Here is a 27,689-nt window from a genome sequence, read left to right as displayed (position 1 = left end):
CTTTTTCGACACGAGGAGGCGCTATTCTTGAATGATTCTGCTGTTTGGAGTTGTTGAAAAGTTGTGGTGACGACCAAATTCGATTCAAAATGGTGATTATTTAATGTTTTAGATTTTATTAACCTTTGTAAAGTATTACTTATATATTAAGATACTTATATATATACTTTTTAATGTGATAAAATAGTTTATTTTATCACAAAACTCTTGTGTTTGATGAGCTTTTGAATGGTGGCTTATGAGAATGGCATTTTAAATGAGTTTAATATGAAAATAATGACATTTCAATGCTGTTTCTAATGTTAAATTTTATATTATATTACTTCTCCTTTTTCAGAGAGAATTCTTTGTTAAAAGGGGTATTACAATTACAAAAGGGGTATCCCATTTATCACTGATTATGCAAGGTACAATCAGCAAATGTTCAATCCAAACAACCCGAAGATCAATTTTGAATATCGAAATCCGTTTACGGCTCCGCACGGGGCAGTCGAAGTCGCAGACCTCGCCCGTGGGAGCGAGAGAGAGAGTCGAAGGAATCGTCGGTCTGTGTGCGACTGCAAGACGTAGCTTATGTGGAATTTTGAAGACCTTAAAAATGAAGTAAAATTTAAAAGTGAAAATTCCAGAATACTTCTGAAAATATTGCCCAACTGGATAATTGCCATATTTAAATTGGGCAACTTTATTACTACTAGTAGGAGTAAAGTAGCCCAATTTAAATCTGGAAATCGTTTGATGGCTAAAAACTTCTGAAATGTGATAAATGCCGTTGTACGGACTACTACTGGGATATATACTATATCGTGCAAAGGGCTTGTATTTTGGTTAATTCGTTTTACTGTTTTACTTCTGTGGGCCTGCTCTGCAGCTTTGATAAGATCCCGACTGCCATGTTCGGAGCCGTATTTTTATTTATTTTTTGACGTCGAGTCGAATTAATGTAGTTTTTAAGCAATGCACTTTTAATGGTTGGTGAACGATGGTTTTACCTCGATTAATGGGCCGTTTTCGGGCAGGTAAAAGTGAAATTGCTTTTACGATTTGACTTTTATCTGTGATGGCCCTTTAACCGGGTAGGAAAACTTTGTATTTCTCTGGCTTTGCTCGCAGTTAATTGTACATCCTTAATTTGGTAAATTAATTATTGTCTATTCGAATTCTGTAGTCTGAGATCGCCTTGCATTTAAAGATTTGATTTGGTTGAGGCTTTATTTATATGTATATATTTTTACAATATTTTATCACACAAACTTGATATCTTATTTCAGTTACAGATCTTCCTGATGTGTACAGAAAGCCAAAATGATGCAAGATATTCTGAACTTAATTTTTTTGTACACCAACTTGTTAGGTCATTTGGTTTGTGTGTGTTGCTTCTCAGAATATTTGATATCTTGCATATAGCTAGATTAATATGAACATTTGAAATTATTATCTTAGAGAGGTCATATACTTTTTTTTTTTTGACATTTTGATATCAAGACAATCTAGATCAGATTTTTATGAATTGCTTGTCATATGCCACATAGTGCAAGTAGAAACGAGTATGGGGAGCCTGAATTACAATGCATATTTTCTTGGATATCAATAGTAGATAACATGCATGAATTTTTCAGTCTGCCTAAAGCTTCTGCACTGACTCAATTTCAATTGTGTCAAATTCAATGTCAAACACACAGTGTTTTCACTAAACATATTCTTTCCAGGCTGAAAGTTGTATTCGCTGTGTGATCGAACAAGTCAAGTCCGAATCGTGCCAAACTTAGACAAATACAGTATAACTTCTGAATAGCAGACATGTCGGGACCAAGAAGTTTGTGTGCTATTAGGAGAGATGTGCCAGTTGTATTTTACGCAGTCATATAGTATAGAATACAATGATTACAAAAACATCAAACTTGCATTAGGAATGTGAAAATACTGAAAAGTATACTTAGCAAATGTATTTAAAATTTAGGCTATATTTGGTATCTTTTTAACTGTAAGAATCTCATTTTAATTTAATTTTAAATAGCAAGCCGATTGAACAGGATGCTTTAATTAAATGAAAGATAAAAATTACAACAAAACATAAATATTGTTTAATTATTCATTAAAAACAACCTGGGTGGAAGTAATGAAACAAAAATTTAAATTTATTATGAACATAAGGGTGGATAAAGGTGGGTTTAGGCAGTGAAAGTTCAAATGTTGAGTTATGAAGACAATTTGCTAGCCACTTCAAGGGGTAAGAAATATGTACATTATTCTTGCATTTATAACATCATTTTAAGTGACTAATAAAAATTAATGTAATGATTTGTCTACTTTGTAGGTATCAAATAGGTGTAATTTTTTGAACATTTTCGATTTTTTTAATAACTGGTCTATTAAAAATTGCATTTAATCCACCACAAAGCTGTTAAACCAAATATCTTCCTACATTTTAAAGTGGCAGGCAAATCGTCTTCATAACACAATCTTTGAACTTTCATAAATAAATAACCTTAAAACTTTTTATTTATTACTGTTGTATTACGGTTCTTGTCAAATGAGTGAATAACTTTAGAAAAGTTTATGGTTTCTTGGGACTGGAAGAGTAATTCCAACAATAAGGCAGAAGTCTAATAACATTAATATGTATGAAGATGATTATTGTTTGGCCTTTTATAAGCTGTCCTCCTCCCCTATTCCTATTTTAAGTCGGTCTTTATTCAATGCCTATAGTCAAAATTTGTCGTCTGGAAGAGTATTTGAACCTATTATTTGTTTTTGTTTTAAAATATTTCGTACATAATTCTTTCAGAATATTGAAGACGGGGCTTTGTGTTTTTATAAGGTAGGTTATGGATGGATAACAGCATCTGTTATTCAATGTGTCTGCTATTTAGAGGTATATATTATAGATGCCCTATTTCAGGGATGGTGAACCTATGGCACGAAAGAAAATTATGATGGCACGCACAAAAAATATGATTTTTTTTTAAAAAAAAGAATATTCTTATCAGTCTCATACGATAAGCGGGGCGTACATATCCAGATGCACATTTTTAACGACTTTTTCAGAAATCTTACTGTTACATATTTACCAAGGATACCTCAAATACGAAATTCGTCGACGATTGAAGAGAAGAAACCAATATTCTAAAAGTAGTAAAAATCTACCAGAGAAAAACCATAAATTGTTGAACAACCGAAAATTTTGCTGATCCTAGATAAAAAAAATAAGAAGAATAAAAAAAAAATTACTTCTTTTCGCATCGATGATAAGGAGAACAAGAGCTCTTTTACAAAAGCTAACATACAATTGTTTCCTTCATTTTGTATTCCATTCTATCTCTGGTGCTTAAAAAGCACTCTTGGAAAACTTTACTTAAAAACTAAAAAAAAAATAAAAAAATAAAATAAAATATGATGGTTGACCCTTCTAAACCGATACCCAGGATACAAGTTTTATACTGTAAGTAAACTCTAGGGCTTCTTGCCGNCTATGGCACAAAAGAAAATTTTGATGGTTTGCACAAAAAATATGAATTAGAATTCAACAATCCATACTTTAAAAATAATTTATGATTTAAATTTATAGTACTGAATATCTACCTATTATATAATATCATTTTGTGGTATGATCGATGCAGTCCTGTGGTTGTGCGCATTAATTTGCTCTGTTGTGAAAACAGACTGCATTGCCAATGAGCCATTAGTCTTTGTAATTCCGAGCATTTGTATGTGTCATTTTAAAACTTTAATCATTGACATGTTAAATATAATTATTTACAAACACTACGGTTTTATTTTAAGGTAATTATTGCATTTATATGTATATTTTAAATTCATAAGGTTTTAAATTATTTTTTTTTAGAATTTCTTATGACTAGTTCAATGAAAAAATTGAAATTATCAGAAACAGGTAGTAGCAGAGAATTTCAAACTTGGTGGACCGATAGGTATGGCATGATTAATAAGGACGGTAAAGCTATTTAAATTTTATGTTCAGGAACGGTGGTTTGTAGAACATCATCAGTATAGTGACATTATGAAACCAACCACAAATCTCTTCACAATCAAAGTGAAAAAGAGCAAAAGGAGTATATATCATGTGTTTTCAAAAATAAAAATGCCCAAGCTACATCCTTAATGAAATATATTGGAACTTAATCAAATGCTACTACTGCTAGTTATCAAGCTTCAAAAGCTATTTCTCAATACAGGAAACTTTTATTGAAGGTAAATTTTTAAAGGAGGCTTGGTTGCAATGTGCACTGTACTTATTCGAAAATTTTGAAAATAAAGAAAAAATTATCCAAAGAATTAAAGATATACCAATAGCAAGGAATACGGTGAATGAGAGAATTTTGGGAATGGTAGAAAATGTAAGCTTTCAACAACAAATAGATATAAAATCTTGCAATTTTATTTCCATTTGCGTTGAGTCCACCAATGTAACAGGTTCAGCTCTTTTACCAATTTTTGTACATTATTTTGAAGAAAATAACGTACAAAAAAGTAGAATTAATAAGTTTATCAACACTAACAACAACAACAGAAGAAGTAGACATTTGTAAGGCATTTATAGATGCATTGGGCAAAAAAGAAATATGTACTTCCAAAATTGTGTCAGTAACAACTGGCGGTGCTCGCAGCATTATTGGACAGGAAAATGGGTTTATAAATTTATTTACAAAACGTATTGGACATTCAATTCTTGGGTTCCATTGCATTATTTACCAGCAAGTGTTATGTGCCAAGACAGGTTTGAAAATTTTGGATTATGATTGTGTTTGGTGACAAAAATAGTGAATTTTATATCAGCACGGGCTCTAAAGAAAATTTCAAGAATTGTTAAACGAGGTAAACTTATCATACAGTAGCTTATTTTTGTACAATAATGTACAGTGGTTAAGCCACGGAAAACTTTTGCAAAGATTTGTAGATTGTTTGGGGGAAATTAGATTATTTCTAAATAATGAGAATATTATTGAACAATACAGTCAATTAATGGGTGCAGAATGGCTTGCAAAACTATTTTTTTACTGATTTATGTTCACTTAAATGAGTTAAATATCAAGCTACAAGGTGTTAATAAAATGATCATTGTAATGTTTGGGGTTAATCAAAGCGTTCAAAGTCAAATTACAAGTTTTTAATTGCGACATTCTTTCAAATTCATATAAACATGTTTTGAATACAAAAATTTTTTCTGGCATTGAAAGTCATGAAAAACCAAATCAAGAGAAACTAACAAAAGAATTTTCAGCGATAATTCAATCCCTGACCCAGGAATTTTCTGCAAGATTTATGCAGTTTAGACAATTTTATATCCCTATAAAATATCTTTTGATAAATTAAATTTAAAACTCTTTGACTGGTTAAACTTGCATGACAGGAATGCAAGTAATTGATTTTCAGTCAAGCTCCATATGAAACCAAAAATTTGCTGATTTAAGAAAAGATTTGGAAGTAATTGAAAATAATCGATTATTGGGTATAATAAATAAAAGTGCCGAAGATGAAATTCTAACCACGTGGAATGCAATTCCTGAAACTTTTGATTGCTTAAAAACATTAGCAAAAGCAATTTTATCAATATTTTCATTGACGTGGGCATGCTAGTCGCTATTTTCTGAAATTAATTTTATAAAAAATAAATTTAGAAATAGGATGATGGACGAATCAAGCTCTGCATGTGTACTTTTAAAAATAACAAAGCATAATCCAGATGTAAAATCCTTATCATCTAATATGCAGCAACAAAAATCACATTAAAAAACAAATGTTTATGTGTATTTTGTAAAACATTTAAATTACCCTTAATGCATTATAAAAGATGTAATTTTTAACAATTTTATTAACATGGTATGATTTTAAAAAATCATACCATGTTAATAAAATTGTTTAATAAAAATTTTTCTTTCTTTGTTTATTGAATTATGATAATTTTTTTCTCGAGAGTGAAAGGAAAAGAAAAAACATAAAATAAAAAAGCAAAAAAGAGAAAAATACAATATGCAGTTAGGCTGGCTGCTTAGAAATTAATTTTTAAATCATAAATTTATACATTTTAAGATTATGATGTATTATAATCTATTTATTGTATTAAGAAATAATAAAAGTATCTTTCTTTTCAGAGTATTATGGAATATAATGGTGGTTTGGTCATTGCCATGAAAGGCAAAGACTGTGTGGCCATAGCGTCGGACCGTCGCTTTGGCGTGCGGGCCCAGCTGGTGGCAGTCGATTTCCAAAAGATTTTCGAAATGGGCCCCAGATTGTACTTGGGACTACCAGGATTGGCAACAGATACCATCACAGTGTAAGTGATTTATAAGTGTTGTTTCTATCTATTAATATGAGGGTCATTCTAAAAGTAAAGAACGTTTGTTTCGCTAGATATTTTTATTTAAGATAATGAAACAACATATATGATACCTTAGCTATATTTCTACGTAGTCACCATACAAATTTAAACATTTGTCATAGCGTATCATTAGCTTTTCTATGCCTTCTGCACACTTAGTTACTGCCAAGTTCTTGAACCAGTCATTAACAGCCTCTTTCAGTTTGTTGTCACTTCCATAGTGATTCCTGGCTAAAAATTCATTCAGTTTTGGGAAAAGATGTAATCACTCAGAGCCCAGTCAGAGCTATAAGAAGGATGTTCAAAAACTTCCCACTTAAACTGCTGAAGCAAGTTCTTCGTCAATGCAGCAGCATGCAGACGTGCATTATCTTGAAGAAGCACAATGCCTCTGGACAACAATCCCCGCTGTTTGTTTCGAACTGAAGCTTCGTTCATCACATTACCATAAACCTCAGTTATCTGTCTGTAAATTTCAATAGCGCAGATGTTTTTTGCATTCAAAAAGCATATTACACTACAAACCTCACACTTGGCAGGATCTTTAATTTTGTCACACATCTCAAAGTCACACTGTAAACAGAAAACGATCATTGTGGCTAACTGTTAACATCAGACTGGTGTGAAAACATGGGAAGGTCCATGACGTAGCAGTGGAGGGTGATGGGAGAACTGCACAGCTTGTCAGATCAAAACGTTTTTTTTCTGTTAGAATGGCCCTCATAGTTTGGGAATTAGGGTAACTACTTGGCTTTATTTGCATAAACAAGTATCATTCACAGATTTTTGTACTAATATTACTACTATTAATTTTGAATACAACAATTAAATTAAAGTAAGCAGATAAGCAATTAGGTAACATCTAACCATAACATTATTGTAAGATTACAGTTACTACTTTTACACTAATTTTCTTATCCCTGTGAAACTTTTATTGTTTTCTTATCCTCCACATGTGACACTTGTTTGTGAAATTTTGCTGCATGATAACATGCAGTAAAATTATTGGAAGTGTTGCAATTATATTATTAAATTCATTTTTTATGTATTGATAGAACATTATTTTTAGAAATTTGAATGGTGACTCTGAAAAAGTCATATTCCTGGCATAAATTGTAGTCAAATAAACAGAATTTTAACTATAAAAACGATTAAATTAACATGTATGAATGCAAGCAATAGAAAATTTAAAATTTGATAAAATATTTTTTTAATATTTATTTTTATCCACTATTTGCTATTTTTACATATTGTTTTTAATGATACAACTATACTCATTTAATCTCTCTTGGTAAAAATCTTTAATTGCAGTGCTCAGAGATTAAAATTTCGACTGAATCTTTACGAACTGAGAGAAAACAGACAGATCAGACCTAAAACATTTTGTGCTATGGTATCCAATCTCCTCTACGAGAGAAGGTAAGATTTGCTTTTTACAGTACTTTGATGTCAAGTATTTAAATGTAAATTTATGCACATACATTTCTTTGAAAATTATGAAGAAGAATTAAACAGGGTGCTTGTTATGTTTAACCGTTTATTGACAATGAAGCATTTTTTTGTGTGTGTGACAGAATAAAATGCATTTAGTTCATCTTCAAATCTGTGTTTTCAATTTGGCATTAACTCTTATATATTTTGAGCATTAGGAGAGCCTTTTACTTTCTCAGCCGTAACATAGGAAAAGTATGGTGATCAGCAAAATTTTGACCCCCAGCTTTCTTATTTCTCAACATTTTCACATTCAAAGAGCCTAAAAATGTAAAAACAAAATCCTTAAAAAAAATTGTGTTGTCAACTATTTTGCATTACATCTTAGGACTGGATGAACCAAAAATTTTTAAACTTGACAGAGTTATTTCTATGTATGGGACAGTGATGCTATACTAGGAAGGGGTTAATTTTGGCAATTAAAGGTTGATCAAAGGAGTGAGGAGATGGATAGGGAAATCGTGATGTCTCGACTGGGTCAGATTTAATGAAAATTTTATTCATTATTGGCATTTACAATATTTTTTAAAAACTCATTTATACCCTAAAATTTAAACCTTATATTTCTACAACTATTTCCAAGTTATGCAAATAATATTGTTTAAAAATTAAATTGAAGACATAATAGTCTGTTGTAAAAGGAATCACCATTTATTCACTTTCAAAGTCTTCAATTTAATTTAACTTAATTGCCATCGGATAAAATTCTACAACTTAATTGCAAATATTAGTGCTTGATATCAATACTTAAAATGATTTGTTTAAACTATTCTTTTAATATTTTTTTAAAATAGTTTTTGTTTATTATAAACTTGGGCTCAAAATTACTTAACTATTTTTATTTTTTTCCTGACAGGTTTGGCCCTTATTTTGTGGAGCCCATTATTGCTGGATTGGATCCGGTAACACTGAAGCCATACGTCTGTAGTACCGACCTAATAGGATGTCCTAATGAACCGGAGGACTTTGTTGTGGCAGGAACTAGCACAGAGCAGGCATTTGGAATGTGTGAAGCACTTTGGGAACCAGATTTGGTGAGGAGATTAATGATATATTCACAGGGATGTAACCATAGGCATGACATTTCCCACATGGGGCTCTCTGCTGGCCCCACTATCATCCTACATGAGCTTAAAAGTAAACAGCATAAAAACGTCTCAACCAGTTGATCACTGGATGAAATGAAAAACAGGTTTATCAGACTCAAACACTAGACTAACAGAGAACAGAGACTAGACTAACTTAAGAAACACTAGACTAACTTAAAGAACAGCCACAAGGTGCAGAATAAAAAAATTTAATACTTGGTTCTTGTTCAGCCTTTTCTTCTTCTATTGAGTATTGTCACGTGTCTCACTGGTTTGCATTTAACATGCAAGCAGCTGTCATAACAATATGGCAGATTCTTGCACAAAATGTTCCTATTGATCTTGGGTTGTTATGTTTTTACTATAGCCTGCTTACTTATACAAAATCTATGCAAGATGTAATCCTCAGAAATTTCTGGTTACATCCCTATATTTTTCTTCTGATCAACCGTATTAGTTTTAATTCTGAATGCCTTTGTTTTTAGGAACCAGACGACCTGTTTGAAAAAATATCCCAGGCTTTAGTCAATGCATTTGACCGAGATGCTCTGGCTGGATGGGGTGGCATAGTGTACATAATGTAAGTATTAATTTAGGAATTTCTAGTGCTAAGTAAATTTAGACATTTTTAGTACTGAATCTCAAATTTGAGAAAATCGAAAAGTAAATAAATAACTTTATAGAAGCGTATCGCATAAGTAAGTTTACTTAATTTTAAACAAAACTAAAGTTAAAATGTAGGAACTGTATCTCAAATAATTAGTGTCTTCCCCAGTACATCATACTTTTCCTGTTAGCAATAGAGTCATGCCAATCATCTGTCTAACTCCTCTCAGGGAAAATTTTTTGAATTGAAATAACATGGCTTCCAGTTTGCATCAGAAGTTCATTTATAGTTAATCAGGGCCTCCTGCCCTTAAGCTTTCCATATCTGGTTTAGGTTTTCGTCTATATAACTCTGTTCTTGAGATTAATGAAGGAGATATAGATAGTCACATGGATGAAAGTGGGAATTTATAGGTCTACAATATTTTCAAATTGCAGCCCAAGAAATATTGATATAACACATGCAAAACTAATTGACACTGAAATATAAATGAAGATTACATGCTTTAAGGAAACTGAGAAAAAAATGTACAACTAGAAAGGGTGTATATATTAAAACAATATTGTGTCATCCAAAATATTAATATGTTGCACACAGCAATGTAATAAAAATGGTCACAACCGAGTAATTTATAGTCAAGTATCCAATGCTAGAACAGAAATTAGAATTACGTGTTATCTCAGCAGATTCTGAGCATGGCTACATATACGCTAAATTCAAATATCTTAACTCTAAAGTTGTACAATTTCTGTTACTGCTGTAATTGTTAAGAAAGGTGAATTTATTTTAGTTATGTTTCCTTAGCTGTAGCACAGCCGATTAGCTCATTTAAGTACATCATCCCTATTAGGCCCCACCATGCATCTGTAAGTTACCGTGTAATGATAGCGATACTTGTAGTTTACTGGAAAAGTTCAGGAACTATTTGATTCCACTCGAAAATAGTTCTTCAATTGTTAATATACATTATGTTAGGGCCGTATCAAGGACATTAACATGTGACATTAATTAAGGAGCATCAGAGATGTAATGTGGGGCAAACACACTACTTAGCTGTGTAGAGTAGTTTTATCCAAATTAATTTTGTACATTATGTTTACAGTACCATTACTTTTAATTCCAATGAAAGAATGATTTACATGAGTCATAACTGTATAAAATATTTGTACTACAAATATTTTTATTAGATAACAAAATTAACAGAAATAATGGATTAGAAACATAAATTATGACAAAATTATATTGTAAATCCTGTAGTGTAGTAATGGGAATATACAGATTATGTAGTCTTTCATCACTAAAAGATAGAAATAATTTTGTAAAAATTGTAAGATGATATCCTAGTAAAGTGATGTATATTTTAACATTTTCACTGTCTTGGTTAAATGTTGTAATTGAAAACATAAACAAATATATATATATATATATATTATATGTTTTAGAATTATAATTGATGTGAATCATTCTTTTAGTAAAAATAATGTTGCTGTAATCTGTAATGTTTAAAAAGAATTTGAACGTTATAAAATATTATAAGTAGGAGAAATATATTTTTACTTTATGAAGTTATAATAAATTTTAAGTTAGCTTTACACCAATAAAATTAAAGGAACCGAAGAAGGGCAAAAACTGCACATCTCTACATGAAAGAAAGAATCTCTCTTTGTGTGTGCCTTGTGAAAAAACACTATTACATAAGTTTCATTGAATGATACAAGTAAACAGAATTGAGTGAAAAAGAAAAAAATATATTACATTGCTATTTGCTGCGTATTAGTATTCTGGGTGTCACACAGCATATACACATCCTTTCCTAGCTGCTGTACTTTTGTTTTTGGTTTCATTAACACACACAATTTTTCACTTACTTCTATTTTAGTGACAATTTTGTGTGTTGTATCACTATATTAAATAAATAATTAATTAATTATATTATTTAAAATTATTTATTTTCCTATTTATTCAATTTGTAATTGAATGCAGGACTTTATTATGCTTGTGAAGTTTTTAAATTGTTTTAACGTATGTTTAGTAATCTCAACAGAGTTGTTTCTTATTTAAATAAGAAAATGTTCATTATATTTCTATATTGTTTTATTCAAATTTTTATCAAAATGATAAAATATAATTTTCTGTAGTACTTTTTGCAACTGAGAACAGCCTTTAATTTCATAATATTTCTATTTACTCTATCAATATTCATTTTGTCATGTTAATTCATCAGATTAAGGATTTCACTGAAGAATTTGGATTCTACTGTACTATTTTAGATGCGGTGTTTTGCATTTTTGCAGGAAATCAAACATAATTTTAGACCCATCTAAAAATTCTCTAATTAGTCTTGGAAGAGAGGAGACCTAATTGTTGCACCCAGTGTAAGATCAGTATAATCTTAAACTTCGTTATCGTTAATTTTTGCCCAAGCAACATCTGGCTCATTGCTAGTTTTTTTTTTTATAAAACTCATCTCTACCCTGAAAATTAAGCTTGAGTTCTAATATTAGCACAGACAGAAAAGGAAATCTTACAAAATGATTTTTACATTGCACTGGAAAAAATAAATCACATTGACCAGTCTTCAAGTTTGAATGTTAAAATGGCAGTACTGCAATATCCAGACATTATCCAAGATACAGCATTGCCAGCAACCCAAGTTTCAGTAGAGTGTTTGTCCCCCCGACAGTATAACATCTGTACATACAGGAAAAAAAAAACCTGAATGTTTTGCATATCTCGACATTTCGAAGTTTCCTGAGTCCAAAAATGTAAAAAATTTGGAATGGAGTTATGTTTTTGACCAATTGCTACACTTTTCTTCTATTATATATAACAACCAGAAAAGTAATTATTATTAAATACATATTTATACATTGTCTAGCAGATGAGCCCAGCATTGCTCGAGGAAAAAGTAACGATAGCAAAGATTAAGATTATTACGTTGTAGCCAATCTTACCTGTTTTCAATGGGTGCAAGAATTAGTCTTGGAAGAGGGAGGGCCTAATTAGAGAATTTTTAGAGATCTGCTTACCACACCAGAATAACTATAATTAAGACTCAGTAGTACTATACACTGATTAGTGATTGCACTAAGTGATGAATAACAAACATTTTCGTGACACTTTCCGAGTTGTTCAGGTTTACTTAATTCCAAAAATAAGCTGGATCTTCCAGAGTCATTCATAAATATGAATTTGAACATAAAATCGAACATTACGATGAAGAGTTTTAATAAAGCAAACATGCGCTCCCTGTGTCAACTTTGAATATGATGGAGCACTAAATATCATTAAGAACTTTTAGAAGGGTCTAAAAATATGATTGATTCCCTGCAAAAAAGGCATCTAAAATAGTATAGTGGAAGCCATTCTTTAGGATAAGCCTTAATCCTCCGGGGGGGAATTTCAAAAAATTCCTTCTTAGTGTATGTTCTCGTGAAACCCTGTGTACCAAATTTTACCTTTTGGGCTCTGTGCTTATAATATAATTGAGATTGGATAATGATAAGACTGTGTCGTTTCTTACAACAGTTTTTTAGCTATGTAACAGAATGTAGAAACTTTTTTATCTTTATTAGAACTATATTTATGGAAGCTTAAATTCTTTGGTCACGTGATGATGTCAGAATTTCCGGGCCTATTTTGTTAATGTGTCCGCCCTGGTAAGGCAAAGTCAGTGTCAGTCGTGTAAAAATCTACCGACTCCACAGCCCTGGCTTTATTCCTATTGAAATGATGGAGGATTAGTGTACGTTATTGTATTTCTGAGTCTCTTTGTGTGAAAATTATTCCACTCTACTTTTAGTAGTGACCCAAGATTTATTTTAAACTCATAAGCATTTTTGTGATTCAGTTGTTTTGGTCAAATTGGTTTTAACAATTCTTGAAGTTTAAAAATATATCTTGATTAACTGGCCTTCAAGATCTGGTGTGGCCCAGAAAATATAGATATCACTAACCAATTTTGTTTAATACTGCAAAGTATTGGTTACCCTCTAAAATAGCTGTCGTCAAGAAATTCATCACAATAATTTAGTTTCTCCTATACGTGGATTTGTATTTCTTCAATTTTAAGGTTTAAGTTGAAAAATGTGCACAACATACTTATTATTGCATGCTATGTACAGTGACAAGTCATCACTGTACTGAACACTCATACATGAGAATGGCTGCCAGTCCTATTGGGGAGTATTATTATATACTGTGTGGGTGGAAAGTAACTAGGCATTTTGATATTGCAGAGTTCATAATAAAATGTGTGCACATGTACACATTTTATTATAGACCAATGGAATTTTATAATCCCAGCATAGGTGGCATATGGTAAAGGAACATCTTGCCGTATTCAACGCTTCTCATTCAAAACTAATACACAGAGGATTATCATGCAGATAGAGTGACAACTATCTCTGTCATTGGAGGAAGTTTGTGGATAGCACTGGCACCTACATTAAGGCCTGTATCTGTATGTCACTTGAAAATTATTTGACATGCCACTTAGTTTTTATATTTCTAATGATTAGCCATTGAGAAATCAACCTATTGTTACTTTCTAACTACAGTTAAGCCAGGCACAAACTGGTCAACGTCAGAGGGAATTTTTTAATGGTCATTTGCGTTCCTTTGATGAACTATTGCTCTGTAGTTTGTGAAATGGTAACATTTGGCAGAAATTGAATGGATTCATCATCTATTTTCAGATATACAAAATAGCTTTGTGATCTTACTTGGTTGGAATTACAAGAAAGGAACATGTGCTATAGCCCACAATGATTAGGGCCAATCAATGGCTTTGTCATATTTGTTCGGTAACAATTTGTATAAAGCTTATTTTGATTTTCCTTTTTCTTTTTTCAGTGAAAAGGACAAAGTAACAGTGAAGACTTTGAAGACCAGAATGGATTAATGCAATGTATTGTCTAGTATTTTTTCTTTTATTTTGTATTAATAAAACATTATTCCGACTCCAAACAGTATACAAAAGTTTTTATTTGAAGCGATACCTTCACCTGCAGGACGACATTATAGCAGCAGTACCTATAAAATAAAAAGGGACTTGGTGATAAGCATAAATTTTGCTGAAGGGAATGAGTAACAAAGTGTACTCACTTTCGAAGTCTATCTTCTCTGCAATATTCTTGGTCTTGATGTTTTCTTCCTGATTGGCCACAAAGACCATTCCGTCGCCGATGTCCTTCCATCCGTATTTGCTCATCCACATAGCCAAATCCAATTGGTTGTCTAGAAATAAAATAAAACACAAATTGGGTCAATAGTTAGCAAAGAATGCCTGGCGTTGCCTTTGTTTAGGTACCATATGTTTCCCATAGTTACTCTCATATACAGAATTTGGTCCAGATTAGTCAAAGGGTTTAGGGACTTTGTAGTGGAGGGGTCCTCGACACACATGAAATTCGTGATATTTATGCATCTTATCATCGATAAGGCTCACTCGGACGTGTAAAACTGAAAAAACTCAGTACAGTCGACCCCCTATAACACTGTTTGATTATTCTGTTTTATATGAATTCCATGTTGTATGAGTCACTTAGATTTTACAAATATGTGAGCCGTTCACAGCCCGGTACGTGTATTTGTAAAATTTAAGTGACTCGTATAACATGGAATTCATATAAAATGGAATTATCAAGAGTGTTGTAGTAGAATTAGTACAGTCCCCCTATACCATTTTCATATCATTCCTTCTAGATAAATTTTCCAATAGCAAAAGAATCTTGGAATCTATTGAAGCAATTCTTAAAGTTTGCTGTGAAAAGAAGTGGTTCTCACTATTGCAATTACAAAATATATATGGAAATCAAAATATTAATCACTGTGACAATATTGACCTCTTGAGGATGAGGATAAGTATATTGGTCAGTCACACATAAGGGAATGCAACAGTATTGTCACATTAACCTTATGTATGCAATCAAAGATTAATAAAAGACGGTGACTTCACACTGCAAGTAATTGCCATTCATCAAATTTGACACTTTTGAAAAATGTTTTCTACACCTGTCAAATTTCAACATCATACATTGTTTACTTTACAAAACAATATCTGTGAGAGCCCTTGAAACTTTATAGTAGTGTGGGATAATGTGAAATGCAATCGGCTGCAAATAAATGATGGCAGATCCGAGGAGTTTCTCAGAAGGACTGGAAAAATCATATTCTGCATTTTTTGAGCACAAGATAAACCTGCAAAATCATTTAGCCTAGGGATGCAACAGTTTATGTTACAGAACACTTTAAACATTGTAGCAACTTCCATGTCGTCGGGATTACTACATCTAGCAATTGCAAAAAAACATTTACGATGTCCCAAAAATTGCCGTCTTGTGCATACGATCATGTGATGATAAATTTGCATGGACTGCTGCTTGCATGTGTAGTTGTACCCAACTGTACATGCAAGCAGCAATCCACGGTGCTTTTTTTCTGAGGATCTGTGACGAGCAGGAAAAAATTTTTGCAAGGGTATTTGGCTGCAGTCCTCGTGCTACGTGCCAAGTCAAATCTGTAAAATTTCCTATGAAAAACTAATAGGCACAGAAAATTGCTGCCACTGTACACAATCATGGGTTAATATAAGCAACATGAAAAAGGGAGAGGGAGAGAAGTAATAAATGTTAATGTAGTCAATCTGAACCCGGGCCATTCTTGTGCCGACCAAGTACTTTTCACACAACTAAACTCCTCACATTTTGCTTTTTTAAAGTGTCTTTACATCACAAATGGGATAGAGACCTACAATTTAAAAAAAAAAAATCAAACTTGATCGGATAAATTTCAAATTGCCATTTAATACAAAAATGACTGGCCAGCCGTGGCTAATATTCTAGCATTTACTATCAGTCTTCAGCCTCTATAGTTTGAATCCAGTTTTGCCCAAAACCCCTCATTAGTAAATAATGTTATGAGAGCACACTTCAAATTTCAACATCATGCAATGATAATTTTCCAAATTTCATTAAGAAATTTATGAACCCGTTTGGAATGTGATTTAAAGAAATCTATTACGTCTCTAGCTATTTATTTTATTGTTGTTTGCCACTGTCAAACAACGCATTTTCAAAATGTCCTTGTATGCGGCATTCCGGAAAAATTTGTAGACGGCCCAGCATGGATGCGTGTAGACGTGTGCAAACTTGGGCGTTGCAATTAATAATGCGCATCCAAGGTTATGGCACTAAATCTACATATTTTATCAAGTGACAAAAGGAATAAATGACACAAACCTTCCAAGTTTCCTAGTAGTTCTGCCAGTTCCGATTTGCTCACCCTTTGGTAGGTAATGTTAATTATGTGGCATATGACTGTAAAGAAAGTTATTTGGGTTAGCTGAAACCAAATCAAATTTTAAAATTGTGAGAAACAACTTACATTTTCGAATGGAGTCTTCAAAACCAGTTATTGTATTGATTTCTTTCATGGTTTTTATTTTTTTCTATAAATAAAAAAGAAAATGTTGTATTTAAAATACAGTTCAGAAATGTCCCATATATGGTATTAAGTACTGTACATTATATAAGGCAGTGTTTTATCGTAACCGTAATGACAACTGTAGAGTAAAATGAACGGCCCTCTGAAAATGTTTATCTAAGTAGTCAAAGTTTCCGACACAGCACGAACCTCACATTTCCTGACATCCATTGTTATCGTCCTCAGCACTTGACAGAGGACAAAAAATTAATCTATAAAACTTTTTTTTTATTGCAAAATGATATTAATGTACTAAATACTCATCAATGAAAATACTACCAACTAAAAATTACCAAGAATTATCTAATTATGGTTACGGCTAAGATTTAAATTTGCAACATTTGCCTAATGCACAAATTTGATCCATGGGTCAAATGATTATGCAGTAAATTATATTCGGTTATCTCTAGGGACTAGATTTGGGTCCAAAGTCAATTCACTGCCCTCGTTCCGTTCCATCCTCGTCATTTGCTGGATTATGTATAATATGAGGCCTGCATTGACTAATGCCGCAAATTACTAAACTGGATCCAAGTACACATCCATCTTTAGGAGAGTACATAATATAATCGTTTTCTGTCTCAATCAGAAGTCGTCTACATGACCTTACCAAATAACCAAATAACTACTATTGATATGTCAAGCACACACTGAAAAATTACACTCCTTGAAACAAGGAATTTCTATTATTTATTCATGCAGATTAAAATTACAATTTGTCAAGTAACTGTACTTACCCAAAACTCTCTAAATTTTGCCATTTCTAATAAATCGTGTAACTCAATAATTTCCTTGATTTTGCTCTGTTCAAACTGTTTTTTTTCTGTCAAGGAAGATGACAATTTTCTTAAAATAGTATGCATATAAAAATAATGATTTCCAAGTGATTGAAATGCTGGTGTAGCAATCATATACTAGTATCTGGCAAAAAAGTCTGATCTTGCCAGATACTAGCATACGATTAAGATGGATAAGACAAAATCAAGGATTGGAGAAAGAAGCCTCGTCCTCAGAGCTCTTAACCAGAGCATGCATCAAAGCAATGTGACACGTAATCTGGAATCTGTCATGCCTTTTCAAATGGAATCGATAAAACAAAAATGTGTGTTGATGCCCACCGAGATGGTATCACACACAAGTGACGCACCTCTTGCCGCATGATTGCAGCATGCTTCACTTTTGGCAGACTTTCATGTTTAACTTTCATTAAAGACAAATAGCAAACTTAGTTAATTATAAACGTGAAAAATGATCCAGTTTAGTATGTCCAAAGCATCATCATCATTGGAATTAGCCATAGTTACTAAATGGACTGCTGCTAGATCATTCTAGTTTGCTTTGAATCACAAGTGATCATCATTGCTTGTGTGTCACTGCAAAGTTACTTACAGTGAGTGACATCCAAGTCAGATCACTTGTCACCTCATTTTGGTGCATGCTCTTACTCTGTGACCATTCAATTTTTCAAAGGATACGTGACTCTGATCGATCAGACACTTGCACAAAACAAAATCCGTGTGCGGAAGGTTGGTGAGGGCTTTCAACAGTATCTGTTCCACCACGTGCTTCTGAAATTTCGGCGGATTAAACTGATATCTGCAACACAAAAATATTATGATTAACATTTTGAAAGAAGCACATTCTGATAATATTGATGCAATACAATTCACAAAATATGAGTCGGCTGCCAATTTTCTGGCACGTTCGGTTCCAAAGCCTTCCAGACCTACCGAGTCGCATAATAAATTTAGCATATCCCAGACTGCTAACTATACGATTCTCGCGGCTCTTATAACTGAACGTCATAAAAAAGCTCTAACTAACTAACTAACTAACTATAACTAAAAGTGAATTACTTATTTTACATAAATAATAATAAATTTAATTAATAAATGTGTATGTACCTATTTGATAAGTATATTATATAAAATCACAGAAGTCATTTCCATACATGCCTAAATTACACTTCCTAAAAATAAATAATTATAATTAACGATCTGCAATAATTTCTAACAAAATTTAATGGGATATTTGTTGCGATAAATCTTCAGCAATTTTTTCAAAATTTGGTTCCCCACATTGTTAGAGATTATAATTGTGTACTGACCTTGAAAGTAATGGCTACAAATTTATAACGACCAGAACAATACATGACTTTTTCAATTTTTGTAACAAACGTAATGTCTAAATTTGCTAAATATCAAGTAATGTGTGCATGCAGTGACACGCATTGCATGGTGGGGGTACAATCCATGCCTCATTATTATTAATACCAGTAGTCCAGTAAAAACACAAAAAGCCTCAATCTCATCAAGCAATAATTATAGAATAGAAAATAAAATTTTTTCTATTCTAAAATTAATGCTCGGTTAAACCGTAATTTTACTAGATTACAGGTTCACTCGGCACTAACGGCACAAATAGACACACAAATTGAGTGGATAAACAAGTTGTTTGGACTGTTAAAAGGAAAATTGGTGTTCATACTGGGATATTTTAAAGCAAGTTTTTGTCATTTCTTGTTTCTTGTGTTAATAATTTACAGCAAATTGATTAACGTATGCCATTTTATAATGAAAGTTAGATGTACCCCTAAGGGTACAAGCATAAATCGAAGGGGTACATCTAACTTTCATTATGAAGAACCACTGCTGTAAATGATAGGCAACAATTACGTAGCATGGTACTTAACAATTACATAGCATGGTACTTAACAATACAGTATATTATATTATGATGGAGATCAGTTTGCACAGCGTGAGAATTGTTTCAGCTTTTCATATCCAAATCGTATTCTAAAATGTATCAATCTTTCATTTCATTTAAGAAATTGCATCTTATTAATGACTGTCAATATATTGCTGCCTATAAATAAGTTCTAAATGTTAAAATTGGTGGCACTCTTTTCTTTTGCAAATGAAGACATAAGGTGCCTAGTAGCCGACAAGAAGCTTTTTGAATGGAGTCATGTTTTGACAAGGTTCATTCTTTGATGAAGAAGAGAGTAATACACTCTTCCAGTTGCTGTTTATTTTCAGGCCTCACATAGGCTTTGCAGACCCATTTATAAACCATTGTCTGCCAACACCTTTCCCAGATTATGCATTCCCGTTCTTTACTACCTGCATCAATCAATCCCTGTTATAGACCTCATTTTTTTATGACTAATGTAAGGTTTGACATCAAATTCATGCACATTATGAATCCAACGTGAGAGCAGTCAAGTTCTCTTACAGTTTAGGCCCAAGTCATTGTCTATGCTTCTTATGGGGAGAATACACTTTTAAATCCATCTTGCATGGCAGATCCCATGGTTTGTGCACTCATTTGCTTTTCCCACATTTACTTTCACTTTGGAAAAACATGGAGTAAGTTCTCACAGGCTGAGATGATTTGGCATCCTATCCTGGTAGTGTGTATTCATGCAGTTACCTCCTGATCATTCTCCTCATCTTTGTAACAGATACACAACTGTCGATGACAATGCACACTCAATACTTAACAACATTAAACTTTTAGCATTCAAAGTGATGATCACAGACTTTTTATGTGCTGAAAACTCCATTTTTCTCACGTTGGCCAGTAGTATATTTTTATGAAAAATATATCCACCTATGCATGGGTTTTTATTTTTATACCTATGTCCGATTCAATTGCCAGAAACACTACTATAGAAAAACTTTATCAACCAATGAAAAGTTATCTCGGGTTTATGACGTCGCAATCTTTACAGTTTCAGATGTGCAACAAAATGAACAATAATTTAAAAATTAAACACATCTTTATAGGATTTTATAGGTGATGCAATTTGTATAGTGGCTACTGTATTTATTGCAATCCTAAATCTAATATTAGTTATGTGATCAAGAACAGAATAAATTTATTGATTTAAGCATGGACCAATTAAATAACTATCCTACATTGAACAAAACATAATCACAAATATTTCACATTGTTTTTGCCAATTACATCTACACCAAAAGCCAAGAGGTAGTCTTTAATTTACATTTTCTTCTGCACAATCCCCAACAATGTGAAATTAATCATTGACCAACATATCGACATCAAATTATACATCCAATGCCATCTTCAGAGAAGATTACTGCAGTCGTTGACAACCGAGCTCAGGCTTAAGATCTCTCTATTCCAAAACAATAGAGAAATACAGCACAGCACTATCTTATAGCTCAAGTCTGTTTCGCATGTTATATCACAGCATTAATAACTTAATCTTACAAACAACTTCAGAACTTTGCAAATAAAATACACAACACAAAAGAATAAACTACTTACAATTTGAGAACAGCCAAATTTGCTTCGAGATCATAAGCATTCTCCCTGGCTTGGATTTCCACGTATTTATGAAGAGTTTGGAGATTTTCTGGATTATACCTTAAAATTTACAAATTAATTAATTAACAAGATGCATATAAAGAAAACAAATATTCTATCAATCAGAATTACAGATTATTTATCACGAAATTATAATGTATCAGTTCAGGGCAAGATGTTTAAAGAACAACTTATAATCATTAAATACAGATTTAATTAATTCATTTATTGGATTTCATTTATCATCAATAATATTTACATTATCAATCTTACTAGCAATAAGATGTCTGTTTACAATTTAAAATAAGGGGTAGATGATAGTCCTGTCTAACTTTGAAATCCATTGTTGGGTTTAACCAGGCTTACAACAGGAATGCTAGAATGGCAAGGGACGAGACGAGACGAAACATACCCGGAAAGAACAGTCATACAGTCCCGGAGTAACATTCATGGATTTGATCCCAGGTCCTGAATAAAGATAGGCCGACTCCTTAACCACCTTCGCCACCCAGTCACCCTAGTCTTATATTAGAAAGAAGATAAATATTCAAGATATCTGTTGGCTGCACCATTTCCTTACTAGAATTTTTGGCCAATGTAATAAACAAGAATAAAGATCAATTCTACACACTTTTGGATTTTTTATCACAAAGCAACAGCCTCGCATAGCATTCTTATGTAAAGAAACTCTTGCTCAAGTTATGAATTGTTCATTATCAATATGCAGCAGAGTTAATATTCATAAGTGGCAAGTCCTCACTTAAACTCATTGATGGGACTTCAGAAGCAGACATTAGACAAAACAACATATAACAAAACCAATTTCACTGTGGGCTAAATAATATAAAAATAATTCCGTTATTATTCTAACTTGCAATCTCCAGCATTTGATTCCCACATCATAAAATCAATTTTACTGTTTACGAAGAAAATTCAATGATAATTGTAAATATTTACAAATGTATTTGTATAAGACTAGAACTTAGTACCACAAAATACATTAAGGAAGAACTATTTAAAAATAAACTTTTTCTAAGTTTAAAAGTAAATCTTTAAATCAATATATTTTACTTAATATAATTTTATACAGTAAGACTCCTCTTAACGCTGATTCCATATAATGCAGTCTGCTGGAAACCTTAAAAAAAAGCTCAAAATTTATACTGATTCAAATTATCACGGCATTTCACTGATTCGTATACTGTATAATATGATTATTCCCAAACACAAACAATCAGATAAAGGGGGCAATTCGTCATACCACTGTACTTTCCTTAAATCTATGTTTGTTTGGTGCAATTTTGGAAAAAATATAACATCATAAATGCCATAGGCTTCGCTTGGCAAGGATTAACTGATAAATGCATGAACAATGTGCGGAAGAAGTTATGGCTGGAAGTATCCAAGAATTCTCAATGAGAAGAGCCTATCACTGTATCGTTAGGTTGAGTTTGATCAGCCTAATCGATACAGCAGGACTAGGAGATGTAGACGAGCAGGATATTGAAAGGTTACTGTAGAGACTTACCAACAACAACCTTCAAAAACTGGGAAAACAAGGAATTCCTGTAGAACTGGAAAATAGAGATTCTGAAAATGAAGAACCCAAAGAATTTCTCTACAGATTTCCTTAGTGAAAGTTTGGTAACACTAACCGAAATTGTTAATCAAATTGTAGGGAATTATCCAGATTTTGAAAGTAGCGAAAAGCAAGACGAGGCATTTTGGACGCAATCTGTTGCTAGTGATATTTGCTTAAGTAAAGAAAAAAGTGACAAATGAAACTACACGACTTTATCACAAAAAGCAAGAATTTCAGAAGAGCCAGGACCTTTGTCACAAAAAATGAACTTCACATTTCTGTGTGCATATGTTTGTTATTTGACATATATTATTATGCAAATTAATATAAAATAACTTAAAATTAAAGTAAAATCTGTTTATTTTTTGGTCGTGTGTTCCCCTTTCCCTATTTACTCTGTGTTAAAATGACCTCGTTTAACGCTGTTTCATTCAGAGCTTTGTCATCTAGGAAGGTATCCCCCGCATTAAGCGGGGTCTTTCTGTACTAGCAAGTCAAAAATAATCAAGAAATACAAACTATCCAGACAGAGATGTAAAGAATGGCCTTATATTCTTTGAGAAGATATAATTCAAGGATTACATAAAGAGCAAAAGTAGAGATATAAGCAATTGTACAGAGATAACAAAAGAAAGAGAATATCTGAGAAGAACTGACAGAAGATGAACAAGAACAGCAAAATCACTGACTTCAAACTTTTCAGATTCATTGCACACTAAAGCTGGCTACATATGTATCAATATACCTGAACAGGCATGTCTATCTGGCATATCAAATGTGCAGACGAAAAAACTGACAGTTGTCATCCACACGTTCAGATATACCAACGGGATGCCTGTTCGGGTATATCACAGCCTGTGTGTATCATGCAAAGGTTGCAACATACTTTATTATTATTAAATATGTGAGCGACCTGTTTACCAATCTACAGGACTGGTAAACAGGTTGCTCACAGAGCCATCTCTAATACGGGCACGAACAAGTCAATCATGATTGACCTATCAACTGTCGTATCATTTTTGGGCAATCGTAGATAATACGGTTTGTTAAAAAGCAACAAACATTTGCAATTTTAATAAGAATGAATAGTAAATCCATATTTTTCATAGAGAAATCTTTAAACTATTCTCTATGGGTTGGTAACAGTGCTCTACAAGATGAATATGAAGTGTCCCTTTTGTCTATAGCCAATGCTGACCAATTAGAAATTGTTTTATTAAACCATAAACAATTCAGTTCAGTGCAAAATAAGTGCACCGAAGAGAAGCAAAATTTAGAATTTGTCTGACAAAAAGAAATACATTTTTTTTTTTTTGCAGTAAAAGTAAATAATATCTTTAACAAAAATAGGTAACCTGGAACATTGCTCTGCAATAACTAAATACGACTAAATTTTGCAAAATAATTTTGATAGGATAGATTATTAAGCTCCCATGAAACAAAAATATGGAGTAGATCATCAATGCTTTTGACTCCCAAAAGTCAATCTAACCCCATCATTAGTTGGCCAGATCTGCTCTAGTACATTCTCTATATGACTAGTGTAGAAGTACATTTTATTTTTTGTGAATTTTAAGATTTGTCATTTTAATTGTTTAATTCATCTCGGAGCACACTTAGATTGGCTTTGCGGCACATCAGTTAGAACCGGCCGAGCCACTTTACAAAAAATAAATATGGCAGGATCTCAATTATCTAAGTTATCCTGTTTTTTCCAGCTTTATCAAATGTAGCAATATAACAGTATTTATAGTTTTGCATCACATATCGTATGCAACCAAATCGGGAGACTTGCCTTTATAGTGTCTGTATCTCATTGTTTATTAGTCATATTTTTGTTATTTATTAATACTGTACTTACACAATGCTTCTAAAAAAATATGGCTAAGGCCCTCAAATGCGCTTAACACAGCTCTAGTTATATGGAAACTTGTGCAACCCTGTATTTCAACTATCGACGTGACATATTATTATTGGTATAATTTTGTCTGTCTACCTGCATTTTTATATTACATTTTAATTTTCATTTTTCCTTTAATATAATTTTAATATTTCAAGAAACATACAAGAAAGTAATTTGTTCACTCAAACAATTATCAACAATATAATTTTGTGTTTAAACTACACTACCATTAAACCTATAATCAGTTTTGTCCCTTCTCCATCCATTTTCACATTATCTAACCATTTATTGACCTTATTTAGATCAATGTACTACAGTGTTGTTGTAACATCCTTTGTCAATGAAAATGTTGGAAGTTTACTAAAAAGAATTACGTAATTGTTAGAAAGACCTGTCCAAGATTAGACTATCAACTAAGATGTGGCTTATGCAAAATTTGTATACATGATTTTAGCTGGTCTTGCAGTGATTCATTGTATGTAAAAACAATTTATAAACATATACATTACTTGAAAATTGAATACAATGGAGATAAATACTGGAGAAAATAGTGGTGACTATAACTTGAAAGGCAGTAATGACAAAGTAATAGTATAACTTGAATGCGGACAGTCAACAACTGAAATTGGAAATGAGAGATTGGAGCCAAGTGATGATGCAATGCAAACTTCAAGTACCGAAACAGAAATGCAAAAAGAAATTTTCAAACAAGTTCTGGAAGCCAGATCAGTTCATGAAACAGACATTAAATGAAAGGTTTTTGCTACAATACAAAATTTATTTAAAGAAATTCAAAACTGCAATGAGAGCATTTTTTGGAATAATGTAACAGATGAATTATCTCAGATTCTGCCAGTGTTTCAAGAAGCCCAATTAGAAAAAAATGACGGAAATACATTAAAAATAAGGAAAGTAACCTCTAATGAAAAATTTCAGCATCAAATACGATTGGACTGAAAAACCAGGCAAAAACAAAGACATTTACACATTTCCCCAACTGAAATAAAAAGAATTTGAAGGTAACTAAGAGAATTACAACAACACCGTAGCACACATAACATATCCGATGACCAACAAGAAACAGACACAGTCTCATGGATACAATGAGTGCAGCGTGATTCATGGCATCATATGTTTTATGTCTCGGCAACAATTGATACTACAAATTTTATATGTAAGCTATGTTTGTAACACACATTAAAACCTTTCAAATTCATGAAATCATAAAAAATCATTATTTTTCCTATTAAATTCATATTAGAAACTTTCTTAAAACTATAAAATCATGATTTTTTATAATAAATTTTTATAACATCACGTTTTTTATTTATATATATATTTTTTCATTTTCATATTTATAAATATTAACTTTATAATTTTTAAAACATGAAAAAATAAATATAAATGTGAAACTTATAAACTAGTAAACACGTGTGTCTGCATAATGAATGTGATCAATAGGAGCACGACAGGATCTCAGGCTCTAGTCACTTGTCAAAGAAGAGGCAAGTCACCCGGTAAAAAGGCATTAATAGATAGATAAGCACCCCAACGGAAACAAACGCAGCTCCGAACAAGATCGGGACCCGGCCAAAGCCACAGAGCAGGCAACACAAAAGCTTATCCCGTGTTTAACAAGCAGACTGGTCGAGATTTCGGTGTCACATCGCACGTAGACCATCGCTTCCTTCGATTTTTGTACCGTTACGGGCACGGCCCACGGCTACGATAAGGTCTCGTTCTCCTCGTTCGTAGACAAATTTGTATCCTCGTATCTCATTTTTTTTATTCGCACGTAGCAAGACTATGACATTAATATACAGACTACGTGCTTAATTATTTACGCAGGCGTAGAAAATAAAATATAGTATTAATTCTGAACAATGCACTTTATCTTAAAATCTGCATATCGCGTTCTACTTATGAAAATATAACTGCAACGAGTTTCATTATTCTACTTATACAAAATCAAATTATTATTTTTTATATAAAATTAATGTTATACCAAATTAAAAAGTAAATTCAAATTCAATTAAATATGTCAAAGTTTTCATTAAACGAATGTAAAAATACTAAACAACAGCATTTACAGCTGATATAAACGTTGAAATATTGTGAAATATGAATGAACAACACACTCAATATCGTCAGTTTTAAGCTTGTAACTCTTGAAAAATGCATTTTGTATATGCTATAATCGCGTATAAGTTGACTTAATGGTAATCCCGATCTTAATTTAGTTAAATAAGAGAAATACGGAAAAAAATTACCTATCAATTCCCCTTAACATAGATGCCACCGTTGCTCGCATTGCTTCCGCCATCTTGTTTCTTAACACGTTTCTGTTTTCCAATTTCGGAGCGTTGCCAGATTACCGTTTCGTCATTTTACATTGTCTAATTGTATAATTTTATTATTATTATTTTGTAAATATTTAAAAACCTTTTAGGTTTCGAGAAATAAATTTTTGATAAATTACATAAAATTAAAATTATATTATTTTCGATTTACTTACGAGATAATAAATCCTTTCCAGCAGCGAGACAGAATAACATAGAGTACAGTAACCGCTTCCTTCCTTCCTTCTTATTCTTCTAAAGTGTTTATATGGAGATTATAGCTCAATATTGGCTCTCTCTCTCCGAATTACCTACTCTCCGGTTCCTCTACTTAAATCGCCTTGTTCGTGTTATGTATTCTTCCAACGCCGCCACTACATGGCGGGGTTTGATCGGTTTCGTCGGCGCAAAGATCGCCCGTAGTGTGCTCTTAGTGGTTAGTTTTTCCCCCAGGGCGGTGCCCAGGTCTCTGCGAGATATGTCATATTTCGGGCATTCAAGCCAGTAGTGCGCCACCGTTTC

The 27,689-nt window shown here is 32.4% G+C and overlaps 2 protein-coding genes across 2 annotated transcripts; one reads left to right on the top strand and one right to left on the bottom strand.

Moving 5' to 3' along the window:
- Nucleotides 1-14,494, top strand: LOC111619947 (proteasome subunit beta type-3-like). The gene is made up of 6 exons (XM_023361778.1): nt 1-92; nt 6,111-6,295; nt 7,652-7,759; nt 8,688-8,865; nt 9,405-9,499; nt 14,381-14,494. The coding sequence occupies exons 1-6, from the start codon at nt 90-92 to the stop codon at nt 14,427-14,429; spliced, it is 618 nt and encodes a 205-aa protein (XP_023217546.1). The 5' UTR covers nt 1-89; the 3' UTR covers nt 14,430-14,494.
- Nucleotides 14,439-27,191, bottom strand: LOC111619946 (eukaryotic translation initiation factor 3 subunit K-like). The gene is made up of 8 exons (XM_023361776.1): nt 27,099-27,191; nt 21,305-21,403; nt 18,487-18,607; nt 17,749-17,823; nt 16,913-16,976; nt 16,768-16,845; nt 14,633-14,764; nt 14,439-14,560 (listed from the first exon to the last, which is right to left on the bottom strand). The coding sequence occupies exons 1-8, from the start codon at nt 27,149-27,151 to the stop codon at nt 14,529-14,531; spliced, it is 654 nt and encodes a 217-aa protein (XP_023217544.1). The 5' UTR covers nt 27,152-27,191; the 3' UTR covers nt 14,439-14,528.
- Nucleotides 27,192-27,689: the final 498 nt, after the last annotated feature.

This window comes from Centruroides sculpturatus, unplaced genomic scaffold (assembly GCF_000671375.1).
Source record: "Centruroides sculpturatus isolate CEXI.00-Female unplaced genomic scaffold, Cexi_2.0 scaffold235, whole genome shotgun sequence".
Classification (NCBI taxonomy): domain Eukaryota; kingdom Metazoa; phylum Arthropoda; class Arachnida; order Scorpiones; family Buthidae; genus Centruroides; species Centruroides sculpturatus.
Note: the sequence above shows the minus strand (reverse complement) of the source record. Positions and strands in the feature narration are given on the sequence as shown.

Excerpts from the sequence above, each read along its gene's own strand:
- LOC111619947 (XM_023361778.1), top strand. Across the intron at positions 6,296-7,651 it reads GCAACAGATACCATCACAGT|TGCTCAGAGATTAAAATTTC; the intron begins GTAAGTGATTTA and ends CTTTAATTGCAG. Across the intron at positions 7,760-8,687 it reads AATCTCCTCTACGAGAGAAG|GTTTGGCCCTTATTTTGTGG; the intron begins GTAAGATTTGCT and ends TTTTCCTGACAG.
- LOC111619946 (XM_023361776.1), bottom strand. The coding sequence starts at position 27,151 with ATGGCGGAAGCAATGCGAGCAACGGTGGCATCTATGTTAAGGGGAATT. Across the intron at positions 16,977-17,748 it reads CAAAATTTAGAGAGTTTTGG|AAAAAAATAAAAACCATGAA; the intron begins GTAAGTACAGTT and ends TTTTATTTATAG. Across the intron at positions 16,846-16,912 it reads TGAAGACTCCATTCGAAAAT|TCATATGCCACATAATTAAC; the intron begins GTAAGTTGTTTC and ends CTTTCTTTACAG.